Below are 17,157 nucleotides of genomic sequence, written 5' to 3' on the forward strand. Positions count from 1 at the left end.
GGAGGAGCAGCCACAACTTCCTTGGGCAACCTAGTGGTCCCACTTCCTTGGGAAATCATAGTGTTTTTTTAATCTTTACCTTCTTCATATCCTAATTTACCTTAATAAGTAATTTGGGGCATAAAACGACTGTTTTTGTTAACTTACACAGTACACGTGCTAGGTAACTTCTTACCTGTCTTGAGCAAAGTCTTTCTTCGTCTCCTCTTCTCACAGACAGGTCATGAAAACTAATTTGCATTTAGGTGACTGGTCCTAGATATATTGTGAATAACAGAATTAATGTCCAGTTACAAATGAGGCAGTAAAGCTATTTGTGCAATTTCACAGTGAATTGGCTGCGTTCGGTGTAATTTCCTGTCTGTGGTCGTGCAAAATGATCCTGAAATCATCGTCTGACTTTCTGGGTTGGTGAAAGTGGGGAGACGATAAAAGTTACAGATTTCACACTGTTTCAGACTTGCTGCCATCTCAATAATTTCATTCTTTCTTTGTTTCTTTTTCAGTGATTCTCCTTTGCCCGTTTCATCGCGTGTCTGTTTTGTAAAGTTCCATGATCCCGACTCGGCAGTTGTGGCCCAGCATCTGACAAACACTGTATTCGTTGACAGAGCCTTGATAGTCGTACCCTATGCTGAAGGTTTGTGAATTGTTTAATGACCTACGAAGCCACCCTGGGATGGCATTTTATTCCAGTATAGCTCACAAAAAATGAGAACTAGTCAAATGTCAGGTAGAAGATATTACCATTTTGAAACCCTTGGTATATTGCTATTGACCCACAGATTAATTAATAATTCTTATCTAGTGACACTGAATGAAAGTGGAAAGTTTCCCCTCTTATTGGTTTTGTGGGTCTTTAAGTTGACAATATGAACGTTTTAGGCAGAATTATTTGCAAATTTTGCTCTTTATCAGTCTCAGTGAGACATTTTCTTAAACAGACTTAATGCCAACGAGTCAACCTTGTAAGGAAACTTTGCCTTAATAATTACCACTTCCACATAGGCGTTAAATCTCTTCATGAGAATGGTTCCTCCTTCCTGAGAGGAGATGAACACTTCTGTGAGATGTGCTGCCACTGCATTTAGCTGGGGACTTCCCTGAAAAGGCACTGGCTCTCCTCGTGAAGTCCAGTATACCAAGGGTTTGAATAATTATGGTTTAATTTGAAAGTGAGATCTTCCAAGAGGTGCCAAATGGGCACTGGTACTAGTTTTTTATTCCTAGTTTTCTTGTTCATCCTTGATATATTTTACTAGAATTTCACTAAATAATAAACTCTTCTCTCTGTTATTTGTGTGTGTGATTTTTGTAGTGGAGAAGGCAAATGCAAAGCCCTTCCAGATGACTGAAAAACAGTGGGTCCTCTGCAGCTACAGGGGATTCTAGACATTAACTAAAGGCCAGCAAGCACTCAAGTCCCCAAGTGTTTTCCTGGTGTAACCACTTGTTAACTACATTTTCTCTTCTTCTTTTTATTTTTACATTTTAGGGTGTTACAGTAATTTGAAAGGCAATGAGCAGGGTTTTTGGAACTTACCTTAAAAACAAAGTGCTGAGAAGACACCTCTTCTTACAGAAGTCTTATTAAACTCTTCTAGACTTGCTTTAGAAGTAACTGATTTCCATTGTACTGTTTCTTGATTTACTTCTGAAATAATGGATTTTCCCAGATTGCTCGAATTAAATAAAGTCTCTGCAGGTGAAGTCATACTACAGTAATAAATTTGATACGTGGCCTGGGTTCAGACCTGTAATCAAGACGTTGTAATGCTGTAGGCTGTCTTTTGAGGCCTGGGGAGCTGTCTTACCTTTGTATTCCTTAAACTTAAAAAGATAATGAGAACTTAATTTGTGGAATTAAGGAGGAACCTGCAGCATGGCCTTTGATTGAGACGTGCTGCTTTTTCAGAGTACAGAACACATTCTGAAATTGCCATTGAGTTACTGCTTCTGCTTTTGCTACTTTAGGTACCATAGAGCAGTTGAAAGGCATCTTGTCCTCATCTTTGCACTAAAGCATGATAGAGCAGCAGTCCAGCTGAGTTAGTACCAAAATGTTCTCCAAGGCCCATGCTGAAGAACTTCAGTGGTTTAACTTTTCCAATAAGGATAAAAACATTTTTCTCTCTGTCAGTCTGACTTTGTCCATTGTGCTTGATGGTGGATAAATCTGGCACATAGAGAAATCTGGCCCAGTAGTTTTGGTTCAGATTGTGTAATAAAGAAAATAAAGATGAATAAAGGAGAATATCTTCATGGGCCTGTTTAAACCGAGGAGTTCCTCCTTGTGGTGTTGTAGCAGCTCAGAATGTCCATGTTTTTGGCACAATGCTTTGGCGTATCACAAGAGATATGTTCAGCCAATGGAGTTATGCCCCCTGGTTTTGTAACCATGTGCTTTTCTCCCTGTGCTGGGGTGCAGTGTTCCCCGGGAATGCCTACTGCCAGGGTCCCAATTCAACAAGCTATTTAAGCACGAAACAGCAAGATTCTTAAAACCACAGGGAAATTGCTCAGTGTGCTTAAAGCCAGGCATATGCTTAACTACTGTGCTGAACTGGGCCCTTTGATCTTTCATTTTCTGTTGTGATAACTCTGTATGAATATTGCCTGTGACTAAAGTGAATGTTTATTATCTGTTTAGTGCAATAATTATCCCCTATATCACAAGCGCACTCCAGTTTTAGCATACACAGACATTTTGGTGTTGGCTGTTGCTTTGTGTTATAGAACTATACACAAAGTCTACGGTAAGGTTTAGTATTTGTAATTTTCACTGTGATATTCCTAGATTTGGAAGGAACTCTTAAAGATTAAAGTTGGCTTGGGGGGGGTATTTAGGTTCTTTGGTTAATGTTTGTTTCTTTTGTCTGTTTCTTTTTCTTTCATTTCTACACATTCATGCAGTATTTCATGGTTCTAACAAAGCAGCAGTAAAAAAAGCTCTTGAAGCATGAAAATTAACTGGTGAGGGGCCTCATTGCTTTTTTTAAAATTGTAGTTTATTTATTTCTAAATACTTTTTAAAAAAAAAAAACAATTAGAGGATCGGATGCATGATTTTTTTTTTTTTAATGGATGCAGATCTTCTATGAGGTGTCTCAGGATAAGTCTGAGGATTTGTATTTAGATGCCAGAAATGTTGTAGTTGCACTAATTTGAAATGTTTAGCTGTAATTGATAAATATCCTCTGAGACATAATTTTGCATGCGAAATTACCCCATAATCTCTCTGTAGGTATGTTAATATATTTATGCATTCATGCCCTTTATCTAAATGACCTTCTTCCCCCCTCTCCCTCCATAACTTTGGGTATCTAAATTGGTGACAGCTCAATGACACAAGCAAGATAACAGTGCTGTGTATTATACATTTGTTTATATTATCGGCACTTCTCAGTATAGGTGGAAGGAACCATTACCTTTATTTAACAGTGGTTTTTCTTTTTTGTTGTTGTGTTTTACAGTTCTTTTCCCTGGTTCAGCCTGAACTATATACCAGGCCCTGCTGAAAATACCACCCAACAGTTTTCTTCTGCAGCTTATCCAGTTTCTCTTAAGTGCCCTGTACATATTGTATGTTTTATGATGAGATGCAGTTTCTTAATGTGTATTACAGAAACACTACTGGTATATTTGCAAATATATAGTAAAATTGTTTTATTGAACTCTCATTTTGGGGGCTTGGGCACATTAACAAATTAATCCATCTGTATAGGGCTTTTGCTGTTGGATAGAGTAAAAAAAAAAAAACCAAAAACCTACATAATTAACTTGTTTCGTAGTAGGACCCTTAAAATTATATGTGCAAAGCAGGCAGTAAGATAAGACACTTGTCTTAGTTGGCTGCAAGATTTTGGGCCAGAAGTTTCTTCTGACATGGCAGTGTGTAGCAGCATTCTTGGTACAATAAGCATGGCACATATTGGAACAAATGCATTTTGCTGCGCAGGTAAGGAATGTGCCAGGATGTACTGTACGTATGCACCCGCCCACCCACAGACACACCTACACACAGTGTAGTGGAAGATCTGCAGAGACTGTGGTTTTCATTTGACAAGTCAGCAAAAGCCCTACGCTTGATTCAACCAAAAATAAAAATATTTCCATACCTTCTCTTTTTAAGTTTTGCAAAATTTATATGGTAGGTGTAAAAGAAAACATAGTGAACTGTACCATATTATTAACCCCTAAATCAAACTTTTTTTGTCTTGTGTATCTTGATTTTTCTGTGTGCTTTATAGTGAAGCAGCCGACACGAGTCGTTGTTCATAAAACAGCTTTTGAAAGTTGAGAGCACACCCCTGGAGAACCGACTGTGCTTGCTTACGTTTGGTTCATGACTTAAAAATCGAGTACAGGTGATGAAATCTTGGCAGTGTTAACAAAAAAGTAGTGTGTATTGTGCTATTTTTTTTTTGCTCTAGAAACTTAACCATTTGTAGAGAAAAAGGAACAGTCAAATTTTCACACATTGAAGTTTCATTCTGACAAAAAAAAAAATTAATGATAAATATTAATAGACATCAAGCTTTGTATTTTAGCCAACATAAGTACTTTCAACAAACTCAGGTGGTGTATCAGGGAGACATTTTCTGGGTGTATTTGTGTATTTTCTGCCTTTGGAATGGAATGCTTTCTAATGCCAGGCTATTTCTCTGCAGGAGTTATTCCTGATGAGACTAAGGCTTTGTCTCTCTTGGCACCAGCTAATGCTGTGGCAGGTCTGCTGCCTGGAGGTGGACTCCTGCCCACTCCCAACCCACTTTCTCAGGTAAGCTCTCCAGTTAGGCTGAAGTCAAGGCAAACAATGAGATGCCTTCTGTCAGATCCTAACTTGCTTTCTCTTGTTTTGGGGTTTGTTTTCAGGAGAAACAGACTGATGTGCTAATGCTGATTCCTAGAATGTTTTAGTTTATATACCTTGGTGGATTGTTACAGCTCTGTGGTATGGATTGTGGCAAAATGGTGATAAGTTGCTAGATGGGAAACTTTTATTTCCCTAGTGTGATTCTTTTGGTATTTCAGGGGTCCTGTATTTACATCTCTCTCTCATCTCTTTTTTTTTTTTATCCATTGTACACTTACAAGCTGATCTGGCAAGCAGTAGAGATCTTGCAGATTTTAAATTTGTGAAGTTGGGTTGACATGCTCTGGAGACACCTTTCATTAATTGACCTTGTCAAGAGGTGTCAAGAGAATGGGGCCAGACTCAGTGACAGGACAAGGGGCAATGGGCACAAGCTGGAACACAGGAGGTTCCACTGAAACATGAGGAGAAACTTCTTTCCAGTGAGGGTGCCAGAGCCCTGGGACAGGCTGCCCAGGGAGGGTGTGGAGTCTCCATCTCTGGAGATGTTCCAGACCTGCCTGGATGCGGTAATACTCCAACTGGGTGGAAAAAATTGTAGCCTATTTGTTCATTATCTAAATACACAAGAAATCATGTGGAAGATGAACAGTAAGAATAATACCTTGTGGAAAAAGTTTCAGTTGAAGCATGTATCTTCTTAGAGAACAGAGAATCAGAGGAGGTAGAAGAGGCAAACTAATAAGAATAACAGTTCCTTAATTCTGCAGTTCTCAAATCGACTTCTTCAGCTTGTGCTTAGCTCTTCTTTGCGTAGGTTCTGTTGTGATTTATGATGGTATGAAAGATGTACTTGCTGTTGAGATGTTCAGAAGGTCCTTTTAACTCTATGTAGAGGGAAAAATCTAACTTTGAAACTGAGGAAAGGGATGGAAGAAACAAATACTGTCTTAAAGTTCTTTCACCAAAACCTGTATAGGATCATCGAATCATAGAACGTTGAGTTGGGAGGGACCCACCAGGATGCTGGAGTCCAACTCCTGTCCCTGCACAGGACAATCCCAACATTCACACCATGTCCCTGAGGGCACATGTTGGCCAAATGCTGCTGGAATCTTGTCAGGCTTGGTGCCATCAGCACCTCCCTGGGGAGCCTGTGCCAGTGCTCCACCACCCTCTGCCTCAAGAACCTTCTCCTCATGGCCAACCTCACCCTCCCCTGCCACATCTTCCTGCCATGTCCTCTGCTCCTGGCATTCGTTGGTGGCCAGAGAGAAGAGATCAGTGCCTGCCCCTCCTCTTCCCCTTGGGAGGAAGTTCCAGACCCCCATGAGATCTCCTCTCAGTCTCCTCTTCTCCAGGCTGAACAAACCAAGTGACTTCAGCCTCTCCTCACACCCTTCCCCTCTAAACCCTTCCCCAGTTTGGTGGCCCTATGTATGTATATCAGTTCCCAGAGATGGTTATTGAACCACCTTAATTTCAGTTCTGTCACTCTGAATCCCAGCTGACTCCCAATCCACTTCATGGCAGGATTCATGTGACACGTCCATTTTATGGAAAATTGTGGTTGGTGGTCTTTTTTTATTATTTTTTATTTTTTCCAAACATGAAAGCTCGTTGTGTAGCTCCTTTTGGTCATTGCTGGCAGTTGGGCATCTAACTCAGCAAAATGGACTGGAGCTGTAGTTTATGTTCACAAAATCAGTGTGTGGGAATGGGGCTTTTTCTTTGGAGACTGCAGGAGGAAGGAAGCCTGTGCGGCGTCGAGAGATCAGCCAACTGAAAAGCTCCTGTCAGAGAACGGCAGGTTGTGCTCCCTCCCTCTTGACTGCTTGCTCTTGCTGCTGCTTTTGTGCTGGCTCTGGAGCTCATCAGATCTTTTTGTGAAGTAGTGTGTTAGCTCGATGCAGACAGGGCAAAATTGAGTTTTCTGATGGCTCAGGGGGTTGGATTGGTTCTGAATGAATCTCGGGTGCCAGAGCAGTCGCAAAGGAGACGGGGAGAAGGGAAGAAGGGGAGAGCCAAGACCTCATAGCAACAGCACATCCTTTGGCCATGAGATCACTCAGGTTTTAGCACGGTGTGTGTTGTGTTTCAGTGTATACGTTGATCACCTCACCAAAATGGCCAAAAAATGAGCTTATTTTATCAGGCTTCTAGATTAATTTCTTCAGGAATTCAGACCTGTGCCAACATCTTCCTTCCAGTCACTTCTCAACCCATTTGCCAGTTTTAATTTCAGAAACTTGCAGAAATGTAGTAATATTATAGAATCATAGACTGGTTTGGGTTGGAAGGGACCTTAAAGCTCATCCAGTCCCAACCCCCCTGCCATCAGCAGGGACACCTTCCACTAGACCAGGTTGCTCAAAGCCTCATCCAGCCTGGCCGAGAACACTTCCAGGGAGGAGCAGCCACAGCTTCTCTGGCCAACCTGGGACACTGTCTCTCCACCCTCACAGTGAAGAACTTCTTTCAGTCCTAAATTGATTCAGGTATGAGGTGGTTGGCTCAGAAACTTACAATTAATTTTCATTTTAACTCTGGAAAATAATTTTAATCATTTTAAACTATAAAATAATAATTTTAAACTATTTCTTGAATATATTGGAAAGCTTTCCTTTTTAACTTTTTTTTCCCTAACCGTTGGGATGCAGAGGAAACAGCATTTCATTTTAGAATATTTATAGGGAAAAGAAATCTTTCCTATATTGAGCTTTGAAATACCTGAATAAGGAAAACTGAAATGCTCTCACTGACCTGACTGTAGTATTTCCTGTAGCTAGAAGTCTAAGCCACTTCAAGTTTCCACATCTAATGCTGGGGAATCTTGGGATTGAAGAGCTTTCCCTCAGCTGAATGTGGCTTTGTCTAATTAACTGTCTTCGTTACAGATTGGTGCTGTTCCTTTAGCTGCTCTAGGAGCTCCTGCTCTTGATCCTGCCCTAGCTGCTCTCGGGCTGCCAGGAGCAAACTTAAACTCTCAGGTATGTCCCACGTTCTGAAATGTTTATTGCTGTCCCTAGCACATGCGTAGGTTGAGTAGCGTGTGTGGTGCTCTTGGTGTTCACCAGGGTGTTAAATAACAAGTTGAAGAGCTGGAAATGCTGTACTTAGCTTTGAAGAAACATTAACAAAATACTACTTTTTATTAAAGGCTTGACTCAGTGCACAGGCTGCTGGCTCTTCAAATGTCTTAGAGTGGTGCCAGAATGCACTCTTTGCTTCTTGGCACAGCTGGTTTATATGTGAACACTTTTCTTGTGCTACCCTCTTTTCTATTTTAAAAGTAATTTGCATTTATATCAGTTTAACAGCCATTGTCTGAAAAATCCAGTGATTGATTTTTTGATTGATTTTTCTGAACACCTGTTTGAAGGAATAGTATCTGTAGGAGTATCAAATGAAATGCTGGAAGGACCTGAAAAATAATTTCTGACTAGTAATGAAATGTTTCAAATATCTGTCCTTACCAAGCTCTGAATCAGTCTTGTACTTACAGTAAAAAAAAAAAAAGACATTTTAATTTTGAAATAGAAAGAGAATAGAAAATAGAATATAATAGAAATATAATAGAAATATAATAGAAATATAATAGAAATATAATAGAAATATAATAGAAATATAATAGAAATATAATAGAAATATAATAGAAATATAATAGAAATATAATAGAAATATAATAGAAATATAATAGAAATATAATAGAAATATAATAGAAATATAATAGAAATATAATAGAAATATAATAGAAATATAATAGAAATATAATAGAAATATAATAGAAATATAATAGAAATATAATAGAAATATAATAGAAATATAATAGAAATATAATAGAAATATAATAGAAATATAATAGAAATATAATAGAAATATAATAGAAATATAATAGAAATATAATAGAAATATAATAGAAATATAATAGAAATATAATAGAAATATAATAGAAATATAATAGAAATATAATAGAAATATAATAGAAATATAATAGAAATATAATAGAAATATAATAGAAATATAATAGAAATATAATAGAAATATAATAGAAATATAATAGAATATAATAGAATATAATAGAATATAATAGAAAATACTGTGGACACTTTGTTAGACTGTAGTCATCTTAAAACTGAATTAAAAAAAGACTTTAAGTACTAAGTAATAGTGAGTAGAATTTTGAGTTAGCATTTAAGATATAAGAACCAAATGCTGCACAGAGAGGATGTTTTACAGGTGGAAGAGGTAGTAATAATTTAATGCATTCCTAAGAAATCCATCATTTAGCATTCTCTTTATGCATGCCACGTGTAGTAACAATCAAATAATAGTGACAATGGAATAAGAAATGGGAAAGATGAGCATTCTAAATGCATATTGGAAAAATCAGAATTTGGTTTGATGAAGGATTGCTGCCTTTGTCGAGCCAGCGGATTGTAACAAACTGTCTGGGTTCAGCACCTGGCTGCCTTTGTGTAAGAAAATTAGTGGGGACTAAACATTTTGTTCTTAATACATCACTGGTATGGCAAGTGGGTGATTATGATATCTGGATTTTCACAAGAGCTGTAATTTTTATTTTTTTTCTGGAATTTTTAGACTAAAGAAGCTTTTGCTTTTCATAAATGGACATTGAGGGCTTCTCATGAACAGGCAACTTAGATCTCTAATGAGGTCTCGATTCTCTTGAAGTAACAGAGAAATAACCTGTAAAGACCAGGAGTGTATTTTTATTTGACAGTGGTTTGATTCTGTCCAGGAAAAGGCCTGTGTTTGCCTGCTGTGGAAAAACAAGCACCTGAGCACCCCTGAGATGTGATGTTTGCACCCTCCCCACCATCCTCGAGTGCTAAAACAGAACAATGTGCCTTTTTAGCTGTAACTTGTTTGGGGTGTGTTTTAGTTTGTTTTTTTTCATCTGTGGAGACTTTTTGCTTTACCCTTTAGAGGATCCATTCAAGGAAGATCATCTCCTTAAGCATATAACATCTTCCAACGTGGTTTTATTTAACTTTTGTTTTTTTCCCCTCACAGTCTCTTGCAGCAGATCAGCTACTGAAACTTATGAGCACAGTGGATCCAAAGTAAGCATCAGCATTTACAAATATTTGTATTGCAATACACGTGGTTTTGGGATTATCTGTTGTGATTCAGTAGCCAGTCTTTATCCTGCTGGATCTAATTAAGGCTAGAGAAAACTATAGTGTCTTTGGGATCTTGTGCAGACTTTTCTGTGGTAGAGAGGAGAGGGGGAAGAAATCAGGAGTATGCAGCCTTGCATCTACGGAATAATGCCAGTTAATCTCTGGGATTTCATTTTGGTAGAGACAGAACTTCAGTTTTTTGTCTATGTCATTTTTGTCACTTCTGTGTCCATCATGGAAAGGGGCAACTAGCACCTTACATCCTGCAGGGATGAGATGGAAGGGCTGGGGTTGAGAATGAGCCGAGACCAGGAGCTGTTGGAAAAGACAATAATTAAAGAGTCTATGTACGTTACAGCTGTCGGAGGATAACAAAAGGCAGCATGGCTTAGTACTTGGTAGAGAAAGGGGGCAAATAAGAGTAAGCACAAGTATTTGCTAGTTCAGGAATTCAGTATTCAGAAAAAGGATAATGTTGTTCAAAATAATAAGGCATGGGGAGGGACAGCAAGGAGGGAAGGAGTGTAGCACCAAATGGATTAGTGTGGTAAGAGCATATACTGGAAAAAAGCTATTAGACTAATTAGTGAATGACAAGTGTACAAAATGCAAAGAAACCACATCTGCCTCAGAAAGCCCTTGCACTGCAAATTGCAGGAAGCTTTGGAGAGAATTCTTCCAACTCTCAGCTTCAGGAAAGCATATCTGTGTGCTTGCCCTGCTGCTGCATTAGCTCAGTTCTTCTAGTCCTGTTTGGCTGTTCCAGTGTTTTTAAATTGTCAGGAACCTCGATCTGTAGCAGGGGATAAAGCTGTCTGTGTGATCTTTGTTTTCAGGACTGTTCTGGCATATTATTCTCTGTTTTAAGTTATCATTTCTGTAAGCAGGGAATGCATAACTGATTGGAAAAAATAGTTACCCGAGATAATGCAGGGGGTAAAAACCAGTCAGGTGTGTATTGGGTGTCCCTGTGTAGCTTGTATGAATCAGGGATCTGAGTTTCTGCTGTGTCATCCACTGTGTCCTGTGGACTTGCTCTTTCAGGTGATGAGATTTGAAATTGTGTTGTACAGAAATGTTTGGGAAAGTGTCACTAGAAACATCCCAGTGCAAGACAGTACAAACTTCCCTGCTATTTACAGTTTACTGGGATGCCCAGGGCTGTATGTGCCACCATTTTCAGTGCAGATCTCACATCTTAGACTTTACTGCTCCGTTATCTGGATGGTGACAGTTCTGATTCCCTCAGATGAGTCATTTTGAAGAGGCTGCAGGCTAACAGAGGAGGCGTGCGTGTCTTGGGTTAAGCCACACTGAATTTTTAACATTCTTTTTTTTTATCTGCTAGGTTGAACCATGTAGCTGCAGGTCTTGTTTCACCAAGTCTGAAATCAGATACCTCCAGTAAAGAAATAGAAGAAGCTATGAAAAGAGTACGAGAAGCACAGTCACTAATTTCTGCTGCTATAGAGCCAGGTAATTTTGAATCGTAGAACACCTCATTGATTTCAAAATGGAGCTTTGATAAAAGCCAGTGCTCTGCAAAATACTGGCTTCATGCTTTCATGTTCTCTAGTGACTTAATTTATAGTTGACAGGCTTTTAATTGCCCTACAGTGTGAATGTTGCATGTGTCCTGCAGAATGATGCGGGGAGTTAATCATATGTTGTTGTTTTTCCCCCAAATCACATGATTTCAAGATTACAAAATGCTTGAGCTTCCCCTCATGGAAGTTCATGCTGCCATCTCTGAGACTTGATTGGAAACAGCAAGTGGCTGAACCACTTGACAACCTCATGGTGTTTGTTCTTGGGGATGATTTCCTTTCTTCTCATGCCTAATCTGGAAGCTTGTAAATAAATCTCTTTTTATGTAGCTTATTTCAGTAGATTTTATTTTAGAACAAGGTGCAGCCGTTCATCCACAAATCTCAGATCCACCAAATCTGAGAAGCAGTAACTTTGAGCACTGAAAATACAGTTTTACAGCCTCCTGATCATTTTCAGGAAATAATAGAGCTCCTGTTCTTTTATTATACCAGAAAAATGTGCTGATTATTTTGCTTGAGGCTTTTTGTGGGAAATTCAAAGCAATAATTTGAGAGAATCTTTAGCCCTTCACCCAATGTCAGAGATAGTGAGATTTTTAACAAGACTTCCCATTGCCCTGCAGCTGTCATCTTTTAACTGACTTAATTTTGTCAGGAAATTTTGACTTCTTCAGTTTTACATGAAACTTTTATGTTGGTTTTATGTCACATGTATGTCTTTGTCATGTGTTCACTCTTTGCCTCATCTTTTGAGGGAAAGGATAGATAAACCTCAATTTCAAATGTTAAAATATTCCTCAGGTTTTCTTTATCTTATTTATATCTATAACATGAAGCTCAATTTCCTTTCCTTTAGAAAATCTTCTTGAATATTAAAATAACATTGGGTTTTGGTTTTTTTTTTTTTACCATGCTTTTCCTTTTTAACTCCAGACAAAAAAGATGAGAAACGAAGGCATTCAAGGTCAAGGTCACGCTCAAGGAGGAGGAGGACACCTTCTTCATCTAGACACAGGTAGTTAACGTATTTACTTATAAAAAACCCCAAAACCAGACATGAATGAATTGGGTGAAAGAATTTCTTCAAAAACACTTGTTGGAGGCTGACAGAATGTCTGAAGAAAGCCGAGGCTGTCGTTTGGTTAGACTGGAGTGTGAGATGCAGACCTGCCTCTGCTTTTGTGGAAGGGCTGGGAGAATGATGATGGCAAAAAAATACCTAAAAAATCCTTAAACTGCTGCAGAAAGAGGTTCAGACCAACGAGTCCCTGCAGTGTCTGGACTCTGATTTTATTGAACAAGAAATTGTTTCTTGTATCAGATCAGGAACAGCTGAGCACAGAGCCTTGGTTTCACACAGCCCTCACTACTGTGAACACCTGAGCCATCGCGCGCTGTCCATTTTACACTAGGTCCTTAAACCTCTGCTCCTTCTTCAGGCTCTTTCCCATGTGCTCAGCTGGCAGTTGGGATTTGCTCTTACAACCATCTGAGCACTCTTATTGATGAACCTTAAACGTTTATTTGTTGGGCTGTTTGTTTCTAGTATGTGCAGGAAATTCAGCTGAGTGGAATCAGCTGGGACAAAAGTTTCTCCAGCATTTTCTAGGTTATGATTTAGAATCCCAGACTGGTTTGGGTTGGAAGGGACCTTAAAGCTCCTCCAGTCCCAACCCCCCTGCCAGCAGCAGGGACACCTTCCACTAGACCAGGTTGCTCAAAGCCTCATCCAACCTGGCCTTCAACACTTCCAGGGAGGAGCAGCCACAGCTTCTCTGGCCAACCTGGGACACTGTCTCACCACCCTCACACCAAAGAATTTCTTCCTCACATCTCAGCTCCATCTCCCCTCTGCCACTTTCAAGCCATCACCCCTTGTTCTGTCACTAAGTGCCCTTAGGGAGATCGGGTACCTGACTGGAGATCTTGATATCGTCCTACCCAGACAGAAGCACATTTGGCTGATTTATGCTGTTGTCTTGTCAGCTCTAATTAATTAGTGCAGGGCTGGGGTCTGTGCAGAGTGTTTTAACTGCAGCTTGCCCAGTTGTGCTTCTCTGCTGTTTGCATATTCAGTACTTGGCTTTTATTTGGCTTAGTGTTCTAAAAACTTGATGTTTCAATGTGACTTACCACTTGTCCACAATAGGACTGATGTTTTCTGACAAGGAGGGCAGTGAGAGAGCTGCTGGAAGCATCGTTGTTCTTTCACACCCAGCTGTTGTGCATTTCCTTTTTCCATTCCCTTGCTTTACTCAGTGTGACTCCTTCGCTGTCTTTTCTCTGTCGTGCATTACAACACTGTTCACACTGAGCAGATGGGTTCTGAATAGTACCTCACAAGTTAATATTGTAACTCCCATGTACCATGTGTTACTGGTAGACGGTCAAGAAGCAGATCGAGGAGAAGGTCCCATTCAAAATCAAGAAGCAGGAGGCGATCTAAAAGTCCACGGCGAAGAAGATCTCATTCCAGAGAGAGAAGCAGAAGGTCTAGGAGCACGTCCAAAACCAGGTAACGCAACTGAGTCAGTAAAGCTATTATTTGCTATAAATTTAATTAACAAATTACTACATTTTGGTGCTTAATTAAAAACAAGCAAACTAAAAGACCAACCAAACAAAAACCCTAGGGCAAAACGAAGCAGTGGCTCTTTGTAAAGTCACAGTCTCTTGTAGCATCTTACAGAGTTATATTGCACCTGCCTGATGTGTGTGCACAGTTAGTTACATAAAAACAGGTAACGTGCTTTTCTGTGGGTCAGGAGAGGCAGGAGGTGTCAGCTGGATCACTCAGGAGCTGTCTTTGGAAAGCAGGAAATGTGAGAGGCTGGACTAGCAGGTTTTGTGCTGCTCATACACAGAAGCTGTAAAATAACTGTTCTTTTATTTCGCTGTGGGTAACTGTGATCTTTGTTTCTATTAATATGTGACTGGCCCCTGAAATACCAAACAGCACGCGCTCTCCAGTGTGGTTCTCATGTCTTCATTCCTTTTCCTTCCTGGCAAAAGTAGTGAATGCTGCTTTGAAAATTACTTAAACTTTACTGTTCTTTACTAAAAGGGATAAAAAGAAGGAAGAGAAAGAGAAGAAACGTTCTAAAACTCCCCCCAAAAGCTACAGCACAACCAGACGATCACGAAGCACAAGCAGGTACGGTGACACGCCGGTTTTCCTGGGGCTCTGCTTCCAGTGGGCTTTGTCCAGGGCACCAGAACATTCCTGTGTGCAACAGGATGGTGACTCTGTTGTGGATCATGTGATATCTGCACAGGTGCATGTGTACTCACTACCTCTGTCTGTAAGATGCTCTGGTTTTTTCCCCAATACTATAATTTTCTGGAGGTATTCTTTGAGCTCAGAGTAGTTTCCACTTGCTCTGTATCAAGGAGAGTGTGATGCTTTGAGGTCATTGCTAAACTCTTCCCTGCTTTATGGAATAAGTACAAGCAAAATACAATAAATGCAAGGTTCTTTTTAAAAAAAATTCCAGGATTAACTTTATTAACAAGAACAAACTGGTTTGTTTCCATTTGCAAAAAGAGTCAGGGTCCCTAATACAGCCTAAGCTGGTGAGTTCTGAAGGTAGAGGTGGAACAGGAAACAACTCGCTGTGCAGATCAGCAGCTGTGGGGTGGGGGCTTTGCTGTCCTGCTAATAGTAAATATCCATCTGCAGCTACACCTGTGTCCTGTCTTCTGAGCAGTGCTGCTTTTGGAGGGAGAGGTGTATTTGTAGCTTAAAAACAAACAAACAAGAACAAACCAACCAACCAAAAAATACCAACCAAACAGCTTTGATCTGTCTTTCCTGCAGAGAAAGGCGACGTAGAAGAAGCAGGAGTGGATCACGGTCACCTAAAAAACCCAGATCTCCTAAAAGGAAAATGTCTCGGTCCCCATCTCCAAGAAGGTCAGTAAACATCTTGGCTTTAAAAAAAAATTCCCAAGATGTGAACTGTGGCAAAGATGCCATTGGGGTTGTTTTGGAGATGGTGTGTTTGGCTTGTTCTCACGCCTTGCCCGTAGGTTGGCTGCTTGAGAGAGAGAGAGTGAATCTCTGCCACCACTTTTATCTCAACTGAACTGGCTTCAAGTGTAGAGCTTCTGTTAGTGCCCAGGAGCTCCCAACATGAGCTGTTCCAGGGGTGAGGAGCAGGAGGTGCCCAAGTTCCTGGCCCACTTGGCTCTGTACGATATCAAATATCAAATGACTTTTGGGTGGACTTGGGTGTTTTGTGATCCTCCCTCTCTAACGAGGAGCTTGGGCTGCTCCTTCAAGGGCAGTTAGTGACAAAACAAGGGGAAATGGGTTTAAGCTGAAAGAGGGGAGGTTTAGATTAGATATTAGGAAGAAGTTCTTCACTGTGAGGGTGGTGAGACAGTGTCCCAGGTTGTCCAGAGAAGCTGTGGCTGCTCCTCCCTGGAAGTGTTGAAGGCCAGGCTGGATGAGGCTTTGAGCAACCTGGTCTAGTGGAAGGTGTCCCTGCTGCTGGCAGGGGGATTGGGACTGGATGAGCTTTAAGGTCCCTTCCAACCCAACCCAGTCTGGGATTCTATGATTCATCAAACACCATAGTGTTGCTTTTCTTAACACGGCGTTTCCTGGCGTTTGCTTTGTGGTGGGGTGTGATGTGGAGCTGAGGAGTGGGGCTGTTTGGTTCCTGAAGGCAATGGTGCCTCTCAGGTGCTCGCTGCTGTTTCTGCCTTTAGCTGTGTAACGAACTCGGGGTCACAGTCTGGGCACGGTCTGTGTTCTCCTCACCAGATGGTGACACTGTGGTTCTCATTCTTCTACAAACTCTATCGTTGTAGGCATAAAAAGGAAAAAAAGAAGGATAAAGACAAGGAGAGAAGTAGGGACGAGAGGGAGCGGTCGACAAGCAAGAAAAAAAAAAGCAAAGACAAAGAGAAGGATCGGGAACGAAAATCCGAGAGTGACAAGGACGTGAAAGTATGTCCAGAAACCTGCCCGGCTCCCCCCGCCCCGCGGCGCCGGCCTCGCGCCGACGGGCTGCGGCAGCAAAGTCTTACTCTCATTTGTGTGGTTTTTTTTATCTTGGCAAAGCAGGTCACAAGGGATTATGATGAAGAAGAACAAGGATACGACAGCGAGAAGGAGAAAAAGGAAGAAAAGAAAATGGGAGATTCTTCCTCCCCTAAAGGAAAGGAGTCGGGCGCTGATAAGGGCAGCGGAGACTCAGCGCGGGAGTCCAAGGTGAACGGGGACGACCATCACGAGGAGGACATGGACATGAGTGACTGACTGTCGCCTTCGCAGTGAGCACGGCTGCAGACGTGCATCGGTGTCATTCCTCTGTGATTCTTTTATGCTGTACTTGTTAATCCTAAATCTAGATGTATCCAGCTCTGAGCTATACATGGTTTGTAAATCCCCCGATTACTAACTCACCTCCAAAGCTTTCTAGGAAGGAAACATCCTCGTCACGGCCGGAAGGGATCGCGTAGCCAATGCCCATTTGGGTTTTTTTTTTTTTTTACTAACTTGGTGATGATGCTTCAAGCAAAAAAAAAAAAGTGAGAAAGCTGCATGCACCTCCAGCAGGCATGGACCGTGTGTCGTATGATCTCCCGTAGCCCATCAGCTCACTCCCGGTAGCGTTTCTAGACCGTGGTTCCTGCA

At 40.7% G+C, this 17,157-nt stretch overlaps 1 protein-coding gene across 1 annotated transcript; it reads left to right on the forward strand.

Moving 5' to 3' along the window:
• The first annotated feature begins 512 nt into the window (after window positions 1-512).
• On the forward strand, window positions 513-17,152 carry SRSF11 (serine and arginine rich splicing factor 11). Its single transcript, XM_010174762.2, has 11 exons — window positions 513-640; window positions 4,671-4,780; window positions 7,714-7,806; window positions 9,854-9,903; window positions 11,312-11,439; window positions 12,447-12,528; window positions 13,897-14,028; window positions 14,578-14,667; window positions 15,331-15,426; window positions 16,329-16,467; window positions 16,585-17,152. Exons 4-11 carry the CDS (start codon window positions 9,884-9,886, stop codon window positions 16,777-16,779), a joined length of 882 nt encoding a protein of 293 aa, XP_010173064.2. The 5' UTR covers window positions 513-640; window positions 4,671-4,780; window positions 7,714-7,806; window positions 9,854-9,883; the 3' UTR covers window positions 16,780-17,152.
• The last annotated feature ends 5 nt before the right edge of the window (window positions 17,153-17,157 follow it).

Source organism: Antrostomus carolinensis, unplaced genomic scaffold (genome assembly GCF_000700745.2).
Source record: "Antrostomus carolinensis isolate BGI_N321 unplaced genomic scaffold, ASM70074v2 scaffold2219, whole genome shotgun sequence".
Classification (NCBI taxonomy): Eukaryota; Metazoa; Chordata; class Aves; order Caprimulgiformes; family Caprimulgidae; genus Antrostomus; species Antrostomus carolinensis.

What these genes read in the sequence shown, in the direction of transcription:
- SRSF11 (XM_010174762.2), top strand. Translation starts at nt 9,884, where the DNA reads ATGAGCACAGTGGATCCAAA. An exon ending in ATGAGCACAGTGGATCCAAA is followed by an intron (nt 9,904 to 11,311) that starts GTAAGCATCAGC and finishes TTTATCTGCTAG; the next exon opens with GTTGAACCATGTAGCTGCAG. An exon ending in CGATCACGAAGCACAAGCAG is followed by an intron (nt 14,668 to 15,330) that starts GTACGGTGACAC and finishes TCTTTCCTGCAG; the next exon opens with AGAAAGGCGACGTAGAAGAA.